Genomic DNA, 16022 nt, shown 5'->3' on the forward strand with positions numbered 1-16022 from the left:
GCTCTCCAGAGATCACATAGCTCCTGAAAAAATACAACGCAATGAACCTTATTCATATTTAGGGTTTAAAGTTTTACAATCTTCTTCCATTCCTATCCTACCTGAAATTAAAGTGCAATCTTCATATACTTTGGTTCAATGGCAAAAACTTTTAGGTACAATCAATTGGGCTTGTCCATATTTTAAAATTTCTACAGGAGAAATGTTACCTCTTTTTTCTCTATTAAAAGGTTCCAAGCATCCTGGGGATTTGGTGTCTCTTACTGTTTTGCAAAAGAAATGTCTCCAGGATATTCTAAATAAACTTAAACTTAGATATGTTGATAGAATTGTTTCTATAGCTAAGAAATTATGGTTAGCAATTCTTCCTACTTCACCTTTACCTACTGATTGTCTTTATTCTATTTTAGATGAAAAAGTGATTCATATTCATGAATGGTTGAATTTGTCTGCTTCTCCTCCTAGAAATATTTTTCCTTATCAGCAAGCTTTAGAAGAATTGATTATGAAAGCAGAACAAAGATCTTTGCAATTAATAGGTCATGACTTGGACGGAATTGCTTTCACTCGTACTAAACTTGAACATGAACATTTAATGACTGTTTCTGATTCATATCAAATTGCCTTTTCTCACTATCTTGCTGATGTTCAATATTCTTTACCCAAAGATCCTAGAATAGTTATTACAAATACATTAAATCTTTCATTTTCTTCTATTTTTACTCGTTCTACTCATCAGTGTTCACAGATGGATCACATACTCATGGAGTTGTGATTTGGACGGATGGCAACAATGGTTTTCTAAATTCACTTCTGTTCAGAAATCTGCCCAACGTTCTGAGTTGGCTGCAGTTATATTCGCTTTGAGATTATTTTCTGATCAAGAGCAATAGATATCTTCTAGGCCTCTGCACACAATTCACACTCTTTATGCATGGAATTACTTAACATTTTTAGATTCCATTTCAGACATTCCAGTCAATTTTCATTTTCAGGATCCAGTTCCACCACTCCAGGTTATAAATTGGTCGTGGTTACGCTGCAATTGAAGATCTGCAAACAAAGCATGCTGTTTGGATTCCTGGCGGTGTGTTCATCCTTATCATGGAAAAACAAATGAAAAATCCAAGGATGCAACATCCTCCAATCTTGCCTTGGGATCACATTGAAGATCAACCTCAATTGAAAAAATTCTTTTTTCTTATGTATTGTTTTTTCTTTTGCTTTTTCTCTCCAGTTTCTACTAACTCTGAGAAAACTCCTGCTTTTTCTCTTAGTCCTAATCTTTGGATTCGTCATGCTCAATATATGTTTTTGATTTGATATTTTCAGATATTTGTCTCAAGTCTTGGTACCATCTGACTTGTATATCATGAGGTACAAATTTTGATATACAAATTTCAAGGAGGATATTCTGATGATCTCGACTCGCCTTTATTTCAGTCAAAACAGGCCGTTTGACTAAATGAGAAGGGGGGGGGGGAATGGAATAGAAATAACTATGTAAATAATATGTTTCCAGACCTTAATGTCAGGCCTGCAGCCGTCTTTTCTTTTGGATCTTTGGCCTACCACACTTTCTATTATTCTACTATGTATTTTCTATTGTGGGAAAATGGGATGGGGGATTGTAAGGAGTGAGATGCTATGTAGCCATAACAAAATTCAGCTCTCTTAATCAATTGGAACATTGAGCAATTCTTTGCCTTGGACTCTGATTTATATTTGGATGCTATTTGAAACCCTGACACTTGATTTATTATGAATAATGCAAAAACAATGTTTAATACAAGAAAACACTGTAAGTTTTGATCCTCTGAAGTCTTGCATAATGGAACTATTGCATGACACCACGGCAGAAGACCAACTGGACAATTTTTACCAACTACAAGGTGAAGACACTTTCTGCACCATTTGCAACAAAACCCAATGAATTGTCAAAGAAGAAAGTGAGATGATTATGAACACCTCTGCTTCCAGATATGTTACATCTGGACTGTGGCTTAATTCCTGGTATCCATAGTACAAAGGACACAATAAGACAGACAATAGTGCTATAGACAGAGAGATTTTCTTTGAAGTAACATTGCAGATATAACATAGGAAATGGGGATGTGATATATTCCTCACCTGTTAAATTCTATTACTTTTAATAAACCCTAAAAAGAATAAACAGAACCCAACTTCACCAATTAACATCGGAAGACAACTAAATAAATAAAAATGGGTACGTACCTGGAAGTTTTAAATACACTTCTCTTGTAATAAGCTTTGTCAATCTTGCGTGCTTCACCTTGAAACGAATAGTCTTATTACAAACTAAAGCGGTAGCTCTTAGTTCAAGCACAGAAGTTAATTTGCAACAACCATTAGGGTCCATGTCTATATCCTCTGTGACCACACCTTTCATTAATGATTTTTCTCCCAGGAGCCACTGTGTACCAATTTTTTTAGGCTTGAAATCTGTGACATCACAAGTTAAAGTTACACTTTGTCCATAATCTGCATCACTTGGTTCAATAACAATATTTGAAATTTTGGGGAAATCTATAAAAATGACAAGACAGAAATCAACATTAGACAAGGAATCACTGCTAAATACAAACAATACCCTAATATACAGAGCATCAAATGAGTTAAGTATAATTTTTAACATTATATTGTTAACACAGGAAAGAAGGAATCATTGTTCAATGAGAACTTGTGCTGTTGCAATAGATTAACAGCACTATTTCACACAGAGCAGTGCTCATACATGAAATCAGCTCTCAATTGATTTAAACAAATAGCAATTATTTCTGTTTCTCTGCTTCTTGTGTACATATGTTAGTCATGCAGTGTAGTATCAGTGCTTCGCACTATTTGGTTTGTTTCCACCCATTAGTAGATGGCATGCTATTGTATACTGGTATGAACTTAGAAGTAAAATGTCTGTAACAATACTATAAACTTTATTGATCTATCTATTTATCTATTTATATATCTATCATCTATCTATCATCATCTATACTCTATCTATGGCTATGGTGGTGTAGTGGTTAGACTGCAGTACTGCTAGCTACTTCTGCTGACTGCCAGTAGTTTGGCAGTTGAAATTTCATCAAGCTCAAGGTTGACTCAGTCTTCCATCCTTCCGAGATCGGTAAAATGAGGAGCCAGGTTATTGGTGGCTATATGCTGACTCTGTAAACCGCTTAGAGAGGGCTGTAAAGCACTATGAAGAGGTATAAAAGTCCAAGTGCTATTGCTATCTACCTTGACAACTGATTCCTATTTATTCTGGGTACTTGAGAGACCGCCTACTGCCAATTACCTCCACGCGACCTATTAGATCTCATCGATTAGGCCTCCTCCGAGTTCCATCTGCCGGTCAATGCCGACTGGCAACTACGCGGAGGAGAGCCTTCTCGGTGGTAGCTCCGAACCTATGGAACGATCTCCCCATGGAGATTCGTACCCTCACCACCCTCCAGACCTTCCGCACAGCCCTCAGAATCTGGCTATCCCGTCAAGCCTGGGGCTAAGACTGTAACCCGCCCGAATGGTATGAATGTTGTGTTTTTTAATTATGTATTGTCTTATATGTTAAAAAGTTTGTCTCCCCCTCCCCCTCGGATTGTGAGCCGCCCTGAGTCCCCTCAGGGAAAAGGGCGGCATATAAATAAACCTCTATCTATCTATCTATCTATCTATTACAGTTGCAGAATCCCAGGGTGATGTGATCACCTTTTGTGACTTTCTGACAAGTAAAGCTAATAGGGAATCCAGATAACCAGGTTACTACCTTAACAACTGTCTATGGAGATTCTCAGTCATCCAGGTCATGGTTGTCCCAAAGTGTTTTTTTCAAGAGGCAACTGGACTTTCTGGCTTTTCTTTGAAGACTTTAACCCCTCTTTCAAACCAGCGATCCCCTCTGTCCATGCATTTATGAAGTGGTTGTTTGTTGTACAAGTGGTTGTTGTTTTACATTGGGAAACAAAACAAACACTTCATAAATGCATGGCACAACATAGGAGAACCACCACATCAGGACTAGATTCAGCAGTCCATCTGCATTTAAAAGACACAGGCCACTCTTTTGAAGACAACAAAGTCCATATTTTGGACAGAGAGGATCGCCGGTTTGAAAGAGGGGTCAAAGAGGCCATCTATGTCAAAACTGAACAGCCCTCTCTCAACAGAGGAGGAGGGATACAACATCATGTATCTCCTATCTACAACAGAGGCCTTTCCACAGTTCCAAGAAGGCTCCACACCCATTTGCACCACTCAGGTGACTCTGATGAAAGAGATAAACCTCCAAGTGACCCCAACAATCTGCTAAAAGAATGCAAATGACCAGTTGTCTGCAAGGAGTATAAATCCTTCCATTTCCCAGCATCCAGTCAGAGCTGAAAAAGCTTCTTGGATGAGAACTGAAATGTCTTCAAAGAAAAACCAGAAAGTCCAGTTGCTTCTTGAAAAAAGCACCTTTGGGACAACCATGGCCTGGATGACTGAGAACCTCCATAGACACTCCAAGGGACATAGATTATTTTATAGCAATGATAACAATCACCTTTCAGCATCACTTTATATCCCTCCCGTACAATTTTCTTGCAATGATTTATTTCAACAAAGAATTCCAATTCATGGTCTTCTGCGCTGGGTGTAAAGGTTATTTCACTTGTCCTGGAGTACAGCTTTGACATTGTGCCCCACTGCGGCTCCCCTGTTTTAACTTCAGCACCCAAGAGCTCTTCAAAGCCTTTTCGCCAATAAATGTCACACTCAGGTGGATAGTATTCTGTCAATAAGCAACTCAATGTGATGGGTTTCCCACACTCAGGAACAGGGGGATTACATTCAATTTTGTCAACTTTGGGGGCAACAACTGTAAATAAAGCACAACAGCAAATAACAGTGTTAGTATTCAGTACAAAGTTGTGAAGTCAAACCATAAACTTCCCACATGACTATTTAGCTTACACAACTAAGTGCCAAAGTCATCATCCAAACACAATAAAATGCCAAAGGTATATAAATTACAAATCTGGTGAAAAATGAAGTAGAAAATGGCCTCAATGATAAAGTAATACAAATGAAGATTTCTAAATTGGTGTGGAAATTGATTTTCAGTTGGTCATGTAATATTCCATTTATGCACTAAAAAAAGAGATCCTGTAATCCGCACATAGATGCAACTGAAGCTATTAGCATATATTTCCCCATTTTGCACATCCAACTTCCAGCTATTTGGCAGTGGCAAGTGTTACATGAAGCCACATCATAAGCCATCAAAGAGTAACCTACTCAGCAATATCCCTTTCTGCTTCAGAATAATATTGCATGAAAGAACTTAGTTGATTTCAGATACCAAAGTCAAACCCTGGCCTGACAGCATATATGTCTTCCCCTTCTATTACCAGGTTGGTCCTTGTAATGGTTCAGGATTCCACTATGGGTCTTTATGGCTTTCAGAAATTTAACATCTGCCCAATTGTATAGGAAGGAGGGAGGGATTCTGTCATCTCCTAAATATCAATAGTTGTATTTATTATACACATATAGTAAGAGGAATCTTATTCTGAGATGTATGGAATATTATTCTGAGAAAATAAAATTTAATTGAATTCACACCTTGTGGCAATATGGAAAGAAAAGAATTAAAAAAGAGAACATCAAGATCATGACTATTAATACAATAGCAGTAAAACTTTAGAAGTGTCAGTTGTTAAAAGAGTGGGATTACATTAGAGGAACAAGATTTATTTCTTTTTTATTTTTTGCAAAAAGGAGCTGCACTTTATTGGAACTACTCTGTAACTTAGCCCTTAAGAGTGAAAAATGCAATGTACAATATAGGATAATAAAAAATTGTACTTTTTCTGCTCCACTTACCCACAGTGTACATCTGCCATACAGATTCTTTATATATTTGTGGTCCTTGAAGCTTAGCTCTGCAGACAAACCTCTTTCCAGAATCTTCCACTTGGGGGCAATAGTGGATCTTGCTGATGCAAAAGTAAAGCCCATCAGTACCTTTTGTGGGTGGAGTTGAAAGGGAACTGTCTAGAATTCCATCATCATTAGTCCAACAGACTTCAAGGGTGTCCGGATAATAAGAATGAATTTTGCAACTAAGAGTGAGCGGTTCATTTGATTTTGGCATATTTGTGGAACAATGAATTTCATGAAGCTCTGGTAAGGCTAGGAAGAAAACCAAAAAGATTTCAATTCAAGCAGCAAAAATGTGATGTGCAGAGATATGCCCAGATAATAGTGAAGAGCCTTCAAAGCCACCCCATGAGTCTCCCAAAGCTTTAATGACGTCTCTTACCATTTTTCCTTACCCATGTATCCATAGCTATTTATTCACACATAGCAAGGGATGACCAAGCCAAACTCATTTGCTAAGGAACTCTGACTGTAGAAAAATCACTATCTGTCAGTTGAAAGGTCAAAAACATCTTGCTTAGATACATCATCTCTGACCAACAAATTGTTTCTTTATGGTGCGGAATAGAAGAATAAATTAGTGTCGGAGGGAAGGCGGGGCTTAGCAGTGAGAAGACGGATTTTCAGGCTATTCCTGAAATTCCCCTATTCCGAAGCACTTGGACGGTTCTTTTTTGGACCCAAGCTGTCCCGGAGAGACAGTGAAAGGTAGGAGGAGATCCAGTGGCCCCAGAGACGTTCACAAAGTCTCTGGGGGCTTGGAATTTAACCTCCTTTGCCAGTGACTTCCGGATTAGCCATAAGGCTAACTGAAACTGCAGATAGCTCCAAAGAATGGCGAAAGTGTTTTCAGCTGGTAAGGTGATTTTATTACTCAGAGAAAGACAGTCCGCCTAAAAATTCAAGCTAATTTAAATTAAAGAATAGAAGAATCTAGCAGCGATTTCGTTCTCTTTATTGGTTTATGGACGGTGGTTACCCTATTTTTTAAATGTTTTAAATGCTATTTACACGGACAAAGGATAGATTACTCCAACACCTCCTCTGATCCTCTGCAAGCAGGATGTAAACCAATTCACTATAATTTGGCTGCTTACAACTTGACACTTTTATTGCTAAGATCAGATAAGATTGTACAGTTCCTAGCTTGTTTTTACTTGCAAATACCTCAGAGCTCTTAAAGAAAAATTACTAACTGCATACAAATATGGCGTCTATTCAAGCCTCTATTCAAATGATTTCTTCGGCACTACAAAAATTATCTGCCACACATGATAGAATTGAGAGGAAACTGGATTATCTCCTGTTTCTAGCAACAAAATATGAGGGGAAAAATGACAATGTTGAACGTTTGAATGCTATTCAAATACAAACTAAGGATGTCAGAGATAAAGATTTTCAACTTGCTGATATTCTGGGCAACTGGTTTACCTCTGAGGGAGAAAAAGAGGGAATGTCTGAAGTGGGAGCAGCCACACAGAAGATTTACTCCGAAAGACAGGGCGCAGGAGAAGTGAGAAGCATTAAAGAATTTATACTTTATGAAATACCATCTGCAAAACTTTTGATACCACCACTGAGAATTAAAGACAAGCTGATAAAGGAAATAAACGGAGGACGGCAGCATTATATGAGAGGCACCATAAGCAAAAAGGTGCAAAGATTTTTTTGTCTGGACTTGCTCATAAAGATGTTTATAGAATTCGACCCACGAATGGCAACAGGATTAAGGCGGTTCTGTTACTGGAGAGACACAGGCTGATAGATGGAAGAGTACAATTTAAAACTAGCTAAACCTAGTTAAATTCATTTGTAATAGATATAGTTGAATAATAATTGATAATGATAGTAATGTATATAATGTTGAGTTGCTATGATAAATAATAATTGTATATGAGAAGGGAAGGTTAGAAATATCCTTGGACTATATATAAAGGTTATTAATCACAATAATTATTATTATAAAAAATAAAATAAAACTATATACAGTTAAATCTTAACTAAGATGGGGAAAATGCTATGATATACGATATAATTAAATAAAGAAAGGAGAATGATAATAAATTATATACATGGAGGATGGAATTTTTGGTATTAAATATTATGGATCTTTAGCTAAAACAGGATATGAGCATTTGATGTTAATGGAGAATTTTATAAACAAGTAAATGAAATGCCAGCATGTGGTTATAGATTAAATCTTTGGTATAGTTAAGGATGAAGGATGTTTAAACAACTGTAGTTAACTAAAACTGGAGGTATGATGATGTTAATATGGTAAACATTTGAGTTAAGATATTTGAATTAATATGAATTAATGGAAGAGATGCACAAAAACTTGTTGTAACCAGCTGACATACTTTTTTGTAACATATACTTGTGTTTTTTTTCTTCTCTGTTTTGTTTTTTGTTCTTTTTTGTTTTGATTTTTTTCTCCACTGTTGTGGGTATGTGTTGATTGATTGATTGATTGATTGATTTCATTTGTTTATGTAACAAAAAAATAAAAAAAATATTTAAAAAAGAAGAATAAATTAGTGTCCTAGTTTCCATTTGCGTTTGGCTGCCATTGTATACTTAAAAGGGTGAAACCTCCTCCTTTGGGACTATCCATGCTAAATAACCACAGTGTTGTTTCCACTAGAAAGTTCTATTCTTCTCTACACACATATGGGTAGATAGATAATATAATTTTTGTATGTGTGTCATTTGAGTTTCTCTCTCTTTACTTTTGTCTGCCTTTTACCCTGTTTTGCCAAAGAGTTAACTATTTTAAGTCTTGGCAGATGTTTCACAAATATGGATTGTAGTCTAAGATATCTGCTGGGACCATGGCTGGACCAAAATTAGCTAAACCTCCTCTATTTTCATACATTTTGAAACTTAACAGTTCTCTTATAAACCATAAAATAACTTAAAAATTTCAACATCATTAAGTACCCTGCCATAATCCTCACTTACCTATGACTTTAAATGATTTGGTTTTAGTACACAATCCATGCTGAAAGCCCTCATGTTTAATTTCTAATAAAAGTTGAAATTCCTCCAGCTTCTGTACGTCTGGATTCAGGCAGATTTTCCACTGGAAGTCATAATAGTTTTTTGGTTTTGATTTCAACTCTGGATAAGCTTTAAACATGTCCTCCAAGTTCCCGAGGAGAGGAGAATTTTCATCGTCTTCCGTAGGTTCTTCAACTGAGGTCGTAGGCCAAGAGGCTATTTTCTGTTTTGTTTTCTGAGGTTCAGTCACTAAGAAGAGGTCTACCTGCAAAGGCTTGGGTCGAAAGTGTGAAATCAAACATTGCAACTGTGTTTCTTCCAAATGCTTCAGTTCCTCACTTCCAACCATTTCCACAGATGGTGCATCTATTAAGAAAAAAAAAGGGAAAATGGAAATTCTGTTGCTTGAAATGTTGCAGCAATATTTTAGGATTATTCTTTCAACATTGTACAAAGCATTCTATTCTTAAAAACAGTTATATGCATATCTACTCCGTGAATTTCACTGCTGTGTAATGGGCATTTCTTAGATTGGCAAAAAAATATATATGCAGGGATATTCTGCCCTGCTCCAATAACCAAACCCTGTTCTGGCTCAGGAAGGAGATAAATTAAGAAATCTGATTGTTGGATTCTCTGGCTTTATTTTCACTTTCACCAAGAATAGACATCCATCCATCACTCTCTTTAACATGGGATGGAGGGAGCAGAGAGGTGAGTTCACACGAATGGCCAGACCAGCAAGTTTACTCATCTGCCAACATTTACTATTTTTTGTATACTCGTGTTCTGCACAGGTACTAGAGTTTTGTTCCAGCTGATAATTGGATTTCTTTTAGTTTAGTTTCTTTAGTTTCTTCAGTTTAACGCTGCTGTGGAAAATGATGTCTAAAAAGATTATATAGGAAATCCTCATTTAGTGATTGCTCTGTTTGGTGATCATTTACAGTTACAATGCTAATAAGAAAATAATGTTGTAACCAGTTCTTGCATATATGATCTTCAGAGGTCTATAAAGCAAAAGGAAGGATGAAGTAAGATCATAAATGCTATTTTACTTAGCGAGTGCTTCACTTAATGGCTGAGTTTCCAGACCCAACTGTAATCACTAAATGAGGATTACCTGTAATTTGATAGGTGCAACATAATTGTTTATATTTAATCTATTTTCCATTTCCCACCTGTTGGTCTTTGCCTCTGCAGGACTGTTCTCTGAGAGTTTTCCAGTAATGATATTTTAAAATTAACTTTCACAAATATAAACTTTGGCTGCAATTTTATAGACAAATGATGGTATTGATAAGACATATTTAGAATGACTTACGTTTCTTTAAAAAGAGAATGTACAGCAGCAATCCAACTAGAAGAAAAAAAATCAGAAAACATAAAACCAGCCCAATTGTTAATGGAGTAGTCGAATAAGGTTCTGTAGAAAGACAATAAAAAAATAAATTGTTATTTCTGATATATTCAAAATATTTATTGCTCTTGGTGCTTTTGATAAGTAAGCATTTTACATGTAATTACATAATAAGAAACAAACAATGCTGATACAGGGTATTCTGTCATAAGCAAAACATTAAGTCAGGGGTGTCAAACTCAGGGCCCGAGGGCCGGATCCAGCCTGCGGGATGCTTAGATCTGGCCCGCGGGGCCACCTGGAAACAATGAAAGACCGGCCCACAGTGCCTCTGCCAGCAAAAACGGACGACCACCACAGGCAGGGCCCTGAGCTCCATTTTCGCTGGCAGAAGATTGCAGGAGGCCATCACAGCTGGAAATTGAGCTTGGTTATGGTTATGATTATGGTTAAGTTTATTTATAGGCCGCCCTTTTCCCTGAGGGGACTCAGGGCGGCTTACAACATATAGGAAGGGGAAACACACAATGACATATAGAACAATACATAATTAAAAGAGTAAAGCAACATTCATTCAACATTCGGGCGGGGATGGATTATAATCTTTAACCCCAGGCCTGACGGGATAGCCAGGTCTTGAGGGCTGTGCGGAAGGTCTGGAGGGTGGTGAGGGTACGAATCTCCACGGGGAGATCGTTCCAAAGGGTCGGAGCTGCTACTGAAAAGGCTCTCCTCCGCGTAGTTGCCAGTCGACACTGACTGGAAGATGGAACTTGGAGGAGGCCCAATCTATGCGATCTAATGGGTCGTGAGGAGGTAATTGGCAGGAGGCGGTCTCTCAAGCACCTAGATCCACTACCATGAAGGGCTTTGTAGGTGGTAAGTAGCACATTGAAGCGCACCCGGAGATCAACAGGTAGCCAGCGCAGCTCGCGGAGGATAGGTGTTATGTGGGCGAACCAAGGTGCACCCACAATCACTCGCGCGGCCGCATTCTGGACTAGCTGAAGTCGCCAGATGCTCTTCAAGGGCAGCCCCATTTTCACTGGCAAAGTGCTTGGACCACCACAGGTGCCCCGGATATGAGTGATGTTGAGTTGACCACACCTACCCCAGCCCTCTGAGATAAACACAACCCTGAAGTGGCCCTCAATATCAAGTTTGACACCCCTGAACTAAGTTATGAGAAGCAAGAGAGCTATTAAATTTTTCATACTGAGTACCTGTTACTGTTAAAGTTACATTGTAGACTGGAAATCTGGCAAATGACTTATGCTGCACAATACAACTATAGACGTTTCCTTGGTCTTGTGAAGATGGTTGAAGTCTCAGTTCACTGGTGGTGGTGTAAGTGCCATCACCATTTCTCACAGATGTTTCTATGAAAATATCATCTACAGGTATATCTTTATCCGACGTGTGCTTAGAATGCTTTTGCCAAAGAATGACAATGGAATTAGGATAGAATTTATTCACTCTACATCTCAGTGTCTTTACATTTCCGTTTTCAATTTCAAGTTCCTTGGGAGACAGTTGGACAGTTGGTTCAACTATATTGCATTTGAATAAAAATGGAATTGGTTATTGATTTATCTACATATGTTGTATTTTATTTTGCCCTTCAGCCTCCCAAACAGCATTTGCATTTAACATTCAATTGAAATAACACCTAAAGGAAAAAGGAAAAAACACTACAGATTTTCCAAAGACTATGAAGAAGAAAAGAAAGAAAGAAAGAAAGAAAAAAAGAAAGAAAGAGGGAGGGAGGGAGGGAGGGAGGGAGGAAGGAAGGAAGGAAGGAAGGAAGGAAGGAAGGAAGGAAGGAAGGAAGGAAGGAAGGAAAGGCAAAGTATGAATCAGTGGAGGCACGTTGTAGAATCAAGATTGTTTTGAAAGGACAGAACAATACGGAGAGACATAATTAATGGCATAGGTATAAATTAGTTTTAGCCATTTTACTTTCTTTTTTATTTTCATTCATTTACAGTAACTTTTTGCATGTTATTTTTTTTTCTTTTCTGTACTTTGCACAGTGTTACTATCCTCAAGGAGAGCAGCACGAGGATATATAGGTATTCAGGGAGAGACTGCTGACAGAAAAGGTGATTTTTAAAAAAGTAGCAGCTAGCAGGAAAAACACTCATGTAATGAGCATATAGGTCTTGAAAGACAGAGGGAAGAGCAATAATCAGATAAATGAGACTTCAGCCCAGAGCAAGAAAGTGATTTGTGAAAAGGCTTTGAACAGCCTCCTCTAGCCTAATTCATATGTAAAATGAAATAGGAGGAATGGAAGAAATTCATAATCTGCAAATCTTGTTAATAAAAGTAGCTTTGGGCCTCAAGGTGTCCATTTCTAAATCTAGTCTATCTCAGCCCTGGAAGCCATCTTTTCTGTTGGAGATTCAGGGCTGCCACATTTAGTGTCTGGGAAAACGGGAGGGGAAATTGCATGGAGTGGTGGAGGATTAACCATAACATTTCTTTCTCTGGGCATTTGACCTGCATCTGGTTGGAAGTGACTGGGGGTTGTCTCCAGTTGGAATGGTGAATTGATTGGACCTGTGGATGCAGAAGATGTATCTTTGACTTTCTTTTGGATGGAGAAAACTGGAACTCTCAGTTTCATTGTTACACTATTCAAAACCCACCAAATATTTTTAATTGTTGTGTTGTTTTTTATGTTAAATTATACCTAACTCTTTAGGTAGATAATAGCAGAAAAGTGACAGAGAAGACCAACCAGGGCCCAATGAAGATGGAAGAAGATATGCCTAGATTACCTTAAAACAGCTAATAAATATCTTCGATTCTCACTGATCACCCAACCTTGCCAACAAGATAGCAGGTAACAAAGGCTCATCATAACTTGTACATCCCTTGCACCTTTCAGCTTGAAGAAATCTTTTTAAACACCTGTAAGGCTAAGAAAAACCTGTTGATGCTTGGCAATTGCCGGATGAAATCCCCACAATTTTCTTGGCAAGCTTTCAGAAGAGGTTAGCCATTGCTTCCTTCCTAGGGCTGAGACTGACTGGTCCATCTGGCTTTGTGCCTAAAGCAGGACTAGAAGTCACAGTCTCCCGGTTTCTAGCCTGATGCTTTAACCATTACATCACAGGAATTCTTGAGACAATATAAAATGAAGAAATGGGGAGGGACTTTCTTTTGTTTTCTACCTCCCTCTTTTCAGGGTTCCCCTTTCTTACAAGGATCTAGTTGGAGGGGGCCTTCTTCATAAGAGGAAGAGATTTGGAATACAATCTTATACAACTGGTATTCATCTTAATGCAGTTTAAGAATTCCAAAATAATAAGTTTGCTCTCTGGAAAGGTATACCTCAAACGTCACTTACCAACTAGATCTAAAATGGTGGCTCCTTCAGCTCTAACAGAGATATCAATCACGACACATACATATTTGCCCTCTTCTTTAAACTGTATTTGTGGAAGGAAAAGGGAAGCATCTCCATTTTTTAATTGAATTGTATCCAGTCTTGAACCATTTCTATTTGAAGAATGTTTTCCAGCAACAACTGAATAAAGTTGTTCTACTTTATTCCCTTCAGATGTCTCCAAATACCAGATGAATATTGTTTTTTTTATATCCAGTTCTGGGGGAGGGTAGTCAGAGATATTACACTGAAGTGTCACATTTGTACCCAAGATTGCTGTCTTCTGAGCTGGCATGCTTACTTTCAAGGCTTCTTCAAAAAAAATGAAAAAAAATGGATTGCAGATTCTTATGATTAATTGTACCTTCTTCTTCCCTTCCCTCCCAGTTCTCACATTTCATAAAGAGTATTGCAAAACAGCAGTGGTGGAATGGCAAGAGACAAGGCAATTAGAGATCATAAAGAATAAGTGGAACATTGACTACTTTTGGAGTAAGCCAGAACTTGGCAAGTTACACAATCCAGATGACACAATTGTGACTGCATAATTACAAGTAAATTACTACAAGGGATAGTTTTTCCTTAGCTAATTGTAGTTCAGTTGTGGTCCAGCTAGAATATTTCAATAAAGTGTCAATTGCCATCACGCAATAGAGACACAGAAACTCCAATCTGGAGCACCCAGTTCAGGCTTAATAGAATGTCTGAACACAGCCCCTGTGTTGAGTCAGAGGCCGAGATGGAGCAACTTATAAATGTAAACCAATAATCAGCAGTTTGTAACATTTCATTTGCAGCCTGTAAATCTTATAATACTCATTTGACTAATCCTTCCCTCTTGTAAAAGGTACACCTGTAAATTAATTTCACTATGATGAACGAATGTGTTTTTGTCAGATTAGATATAGATTTAGATGAGGATAACCACTGAGGTTGTAAATCACGGTGTACAGTTCAGGGTAGACCACGTTATTGTTAGTTTAAACAAGGAATTAATATAAAAGCTGAATAGGAACAGGATTAGCGAGTTGAAGTGTTTTCAAAGTCATACACAGATCCAGAGAACGGAATTTAATTAATAAACGGGCTGGTTCCCGTGAGGAACCAGTTATTGTTTACCTTTGCTCTGGGCAAGAAACGCCTCGCCCAGAGCAAAGGTAGAGCAAAAGTGCTGTCGAGCGCGTTTATTGGAGGAGGGAGGTGGCTCTACCCTCAGAGACCGATTTCTGACCAGCTGCCTTGCGCGGTCGGCCCCGTTCCTCCTCAAAGGAGACCTTATATATATATACATACATACATACATACATACATACATACATACATACATACATACATACATACACACACACACACACACACACACACAAGTCACACACACACACACACACACACACACACACAAGTCTTAACATTTTTAACGCTGGACAACATTTGCCCTTGACTAACTCATTTGACTAATCCTTCCCCTTTGTAAAAGGTAAACAAGTTTAAACAAGGAGTTAATGTAAATAACAGCTCAACAGTAATAGCGAGTTGCGGTCTTTTCAAATTCATACACAGATCCAGAGCGCGGAGTTTAACGAGTAAGACGGCTCGTTCCTGTGCGGAACGAGTTACGGACTTTACTTTTGCTCTGGGCATTTTGCAAATCGCGTCTGCGCTGTCGAGGGCGCTCGTCGAAGGAGCGAGGGCGGGTGGCTGTCCCCTACAGAAACCGATCTCCGACTTAAAGTTGTGTCCACCTGCCTTGCGCGGTCGGTCTCGTTCCTCCTCAAAGGAGCCCCCAGCCCCCCTCCAAGTCTCAACATTTCTCACACTCGACAACTTCTATTGCATTTGCCCTTGAGGGGCCCTCGACTCGCCACCACTCAAAACAGCAGCAAGAACGTAGCAAAGCACTTCCGCCATCCTCGCCCTGCCACCTGCGTCCCGATCACTTTGGATGTATAGCAGGCGTATATATGTATATAAATATGAGTGAGTGAGTGAGTGTGTGTGATGTGTGTGGTGTGTGTGTGTGTGTGTGTGGCAGGCGCGGGTCTTCATTTTTGCTTCCTTACCTGCCGACCCAAGAACAAAGCTGAGACACGTCCAGAGGCTAAAGAAAAAGTAAAGTCGCCTTCGAACGGAGTTTGATTCCTGGAAATTTATGTGGACACATCCAGGCAGTTTTCTCAGCCGGAGACCAAAGTGAGTCGCCATTGCCCCCTTTCCTTTTGATTTCTCAATCTGGACTAGAGTTTTCAGATAATCGCATTTTAAAGAGTAACCAGAAACGACCCTACACAGCTCTTTAGATCTCTTGCCTGAACAACCAACTAACTATCT

At 38.5% G+C, this 16022-nt stretch overlaps 3 protein-coding genes across 3 annotated transcripts in view; 1 reads left to right on the plus strand and 2 right to left on the minus strand.

The window, feature by feature from the left end:
* Positions 1-16015, minus strand: part of LOC148049585 (uncharacterized) — a 32644-nt gene extending 16629 nt beyond the window's left edge. Inside the window, exons 1-6 of the mRNA XM_087717281.1 lie at positions 15755-16015; positions 13656-14006; positions 11524-11850; positions 10265-10366; positions 8902-9306; positions 5884-6192 (exon numbers count right to left, since the gene is read on the minus strand). Of these exons, the coding sequence (XP_087573407.1) occupies positions 5884-6192; positions 8902-9306; positions 10265-10366; positions 11524-11850; positions 13656-14006; positions 15755-15896 (1636 nt within the window). The 5' untranslated portion in view covers positions 15897-16015. The remainder of the gene's footprint in view (positions 1-5883; positions 6193-8901; positions 9307-10264; positions 10367-11523; positions 11851-13655; positions 14007-15754) is intronic.
* KCNJ11 (potassium inwardly rectifying channel subfamily J member 11) overlaps positions 1-16022 on the plus strand; it is a 159906-nt gene that overhangs the window by 58759 nt on the left and 85125 nt on the right. The gene's annotated exons all lie outside the window — the stretch shown is intronic.
* Positions 1-16022, minus strand: part of LOC148049584 (uncharacterized) — a 114038-nt gene that overhangs the window by 47340 nt on the left and 50676 nt on the right. The window lies entirely within an intron of this gene.

The sequence above is a fragment of the Thamnophis sirtalis genome, unplaced genomic scaffold (genome assembly GCF_051295495.1).
Source record: "Thamnophis sirtalis isolate CommonGarterSnake01/CBP01778 unplaced genomic scaffold, rThaSir2_p1.2 scaffold_1, whole genome shotgun sequence".
NCBI lineage: Eukaryota > Metazoa > Chordata > Lepidosauria > Squamata > Natricidae > Thamnophis > Thamnophis sirtalis.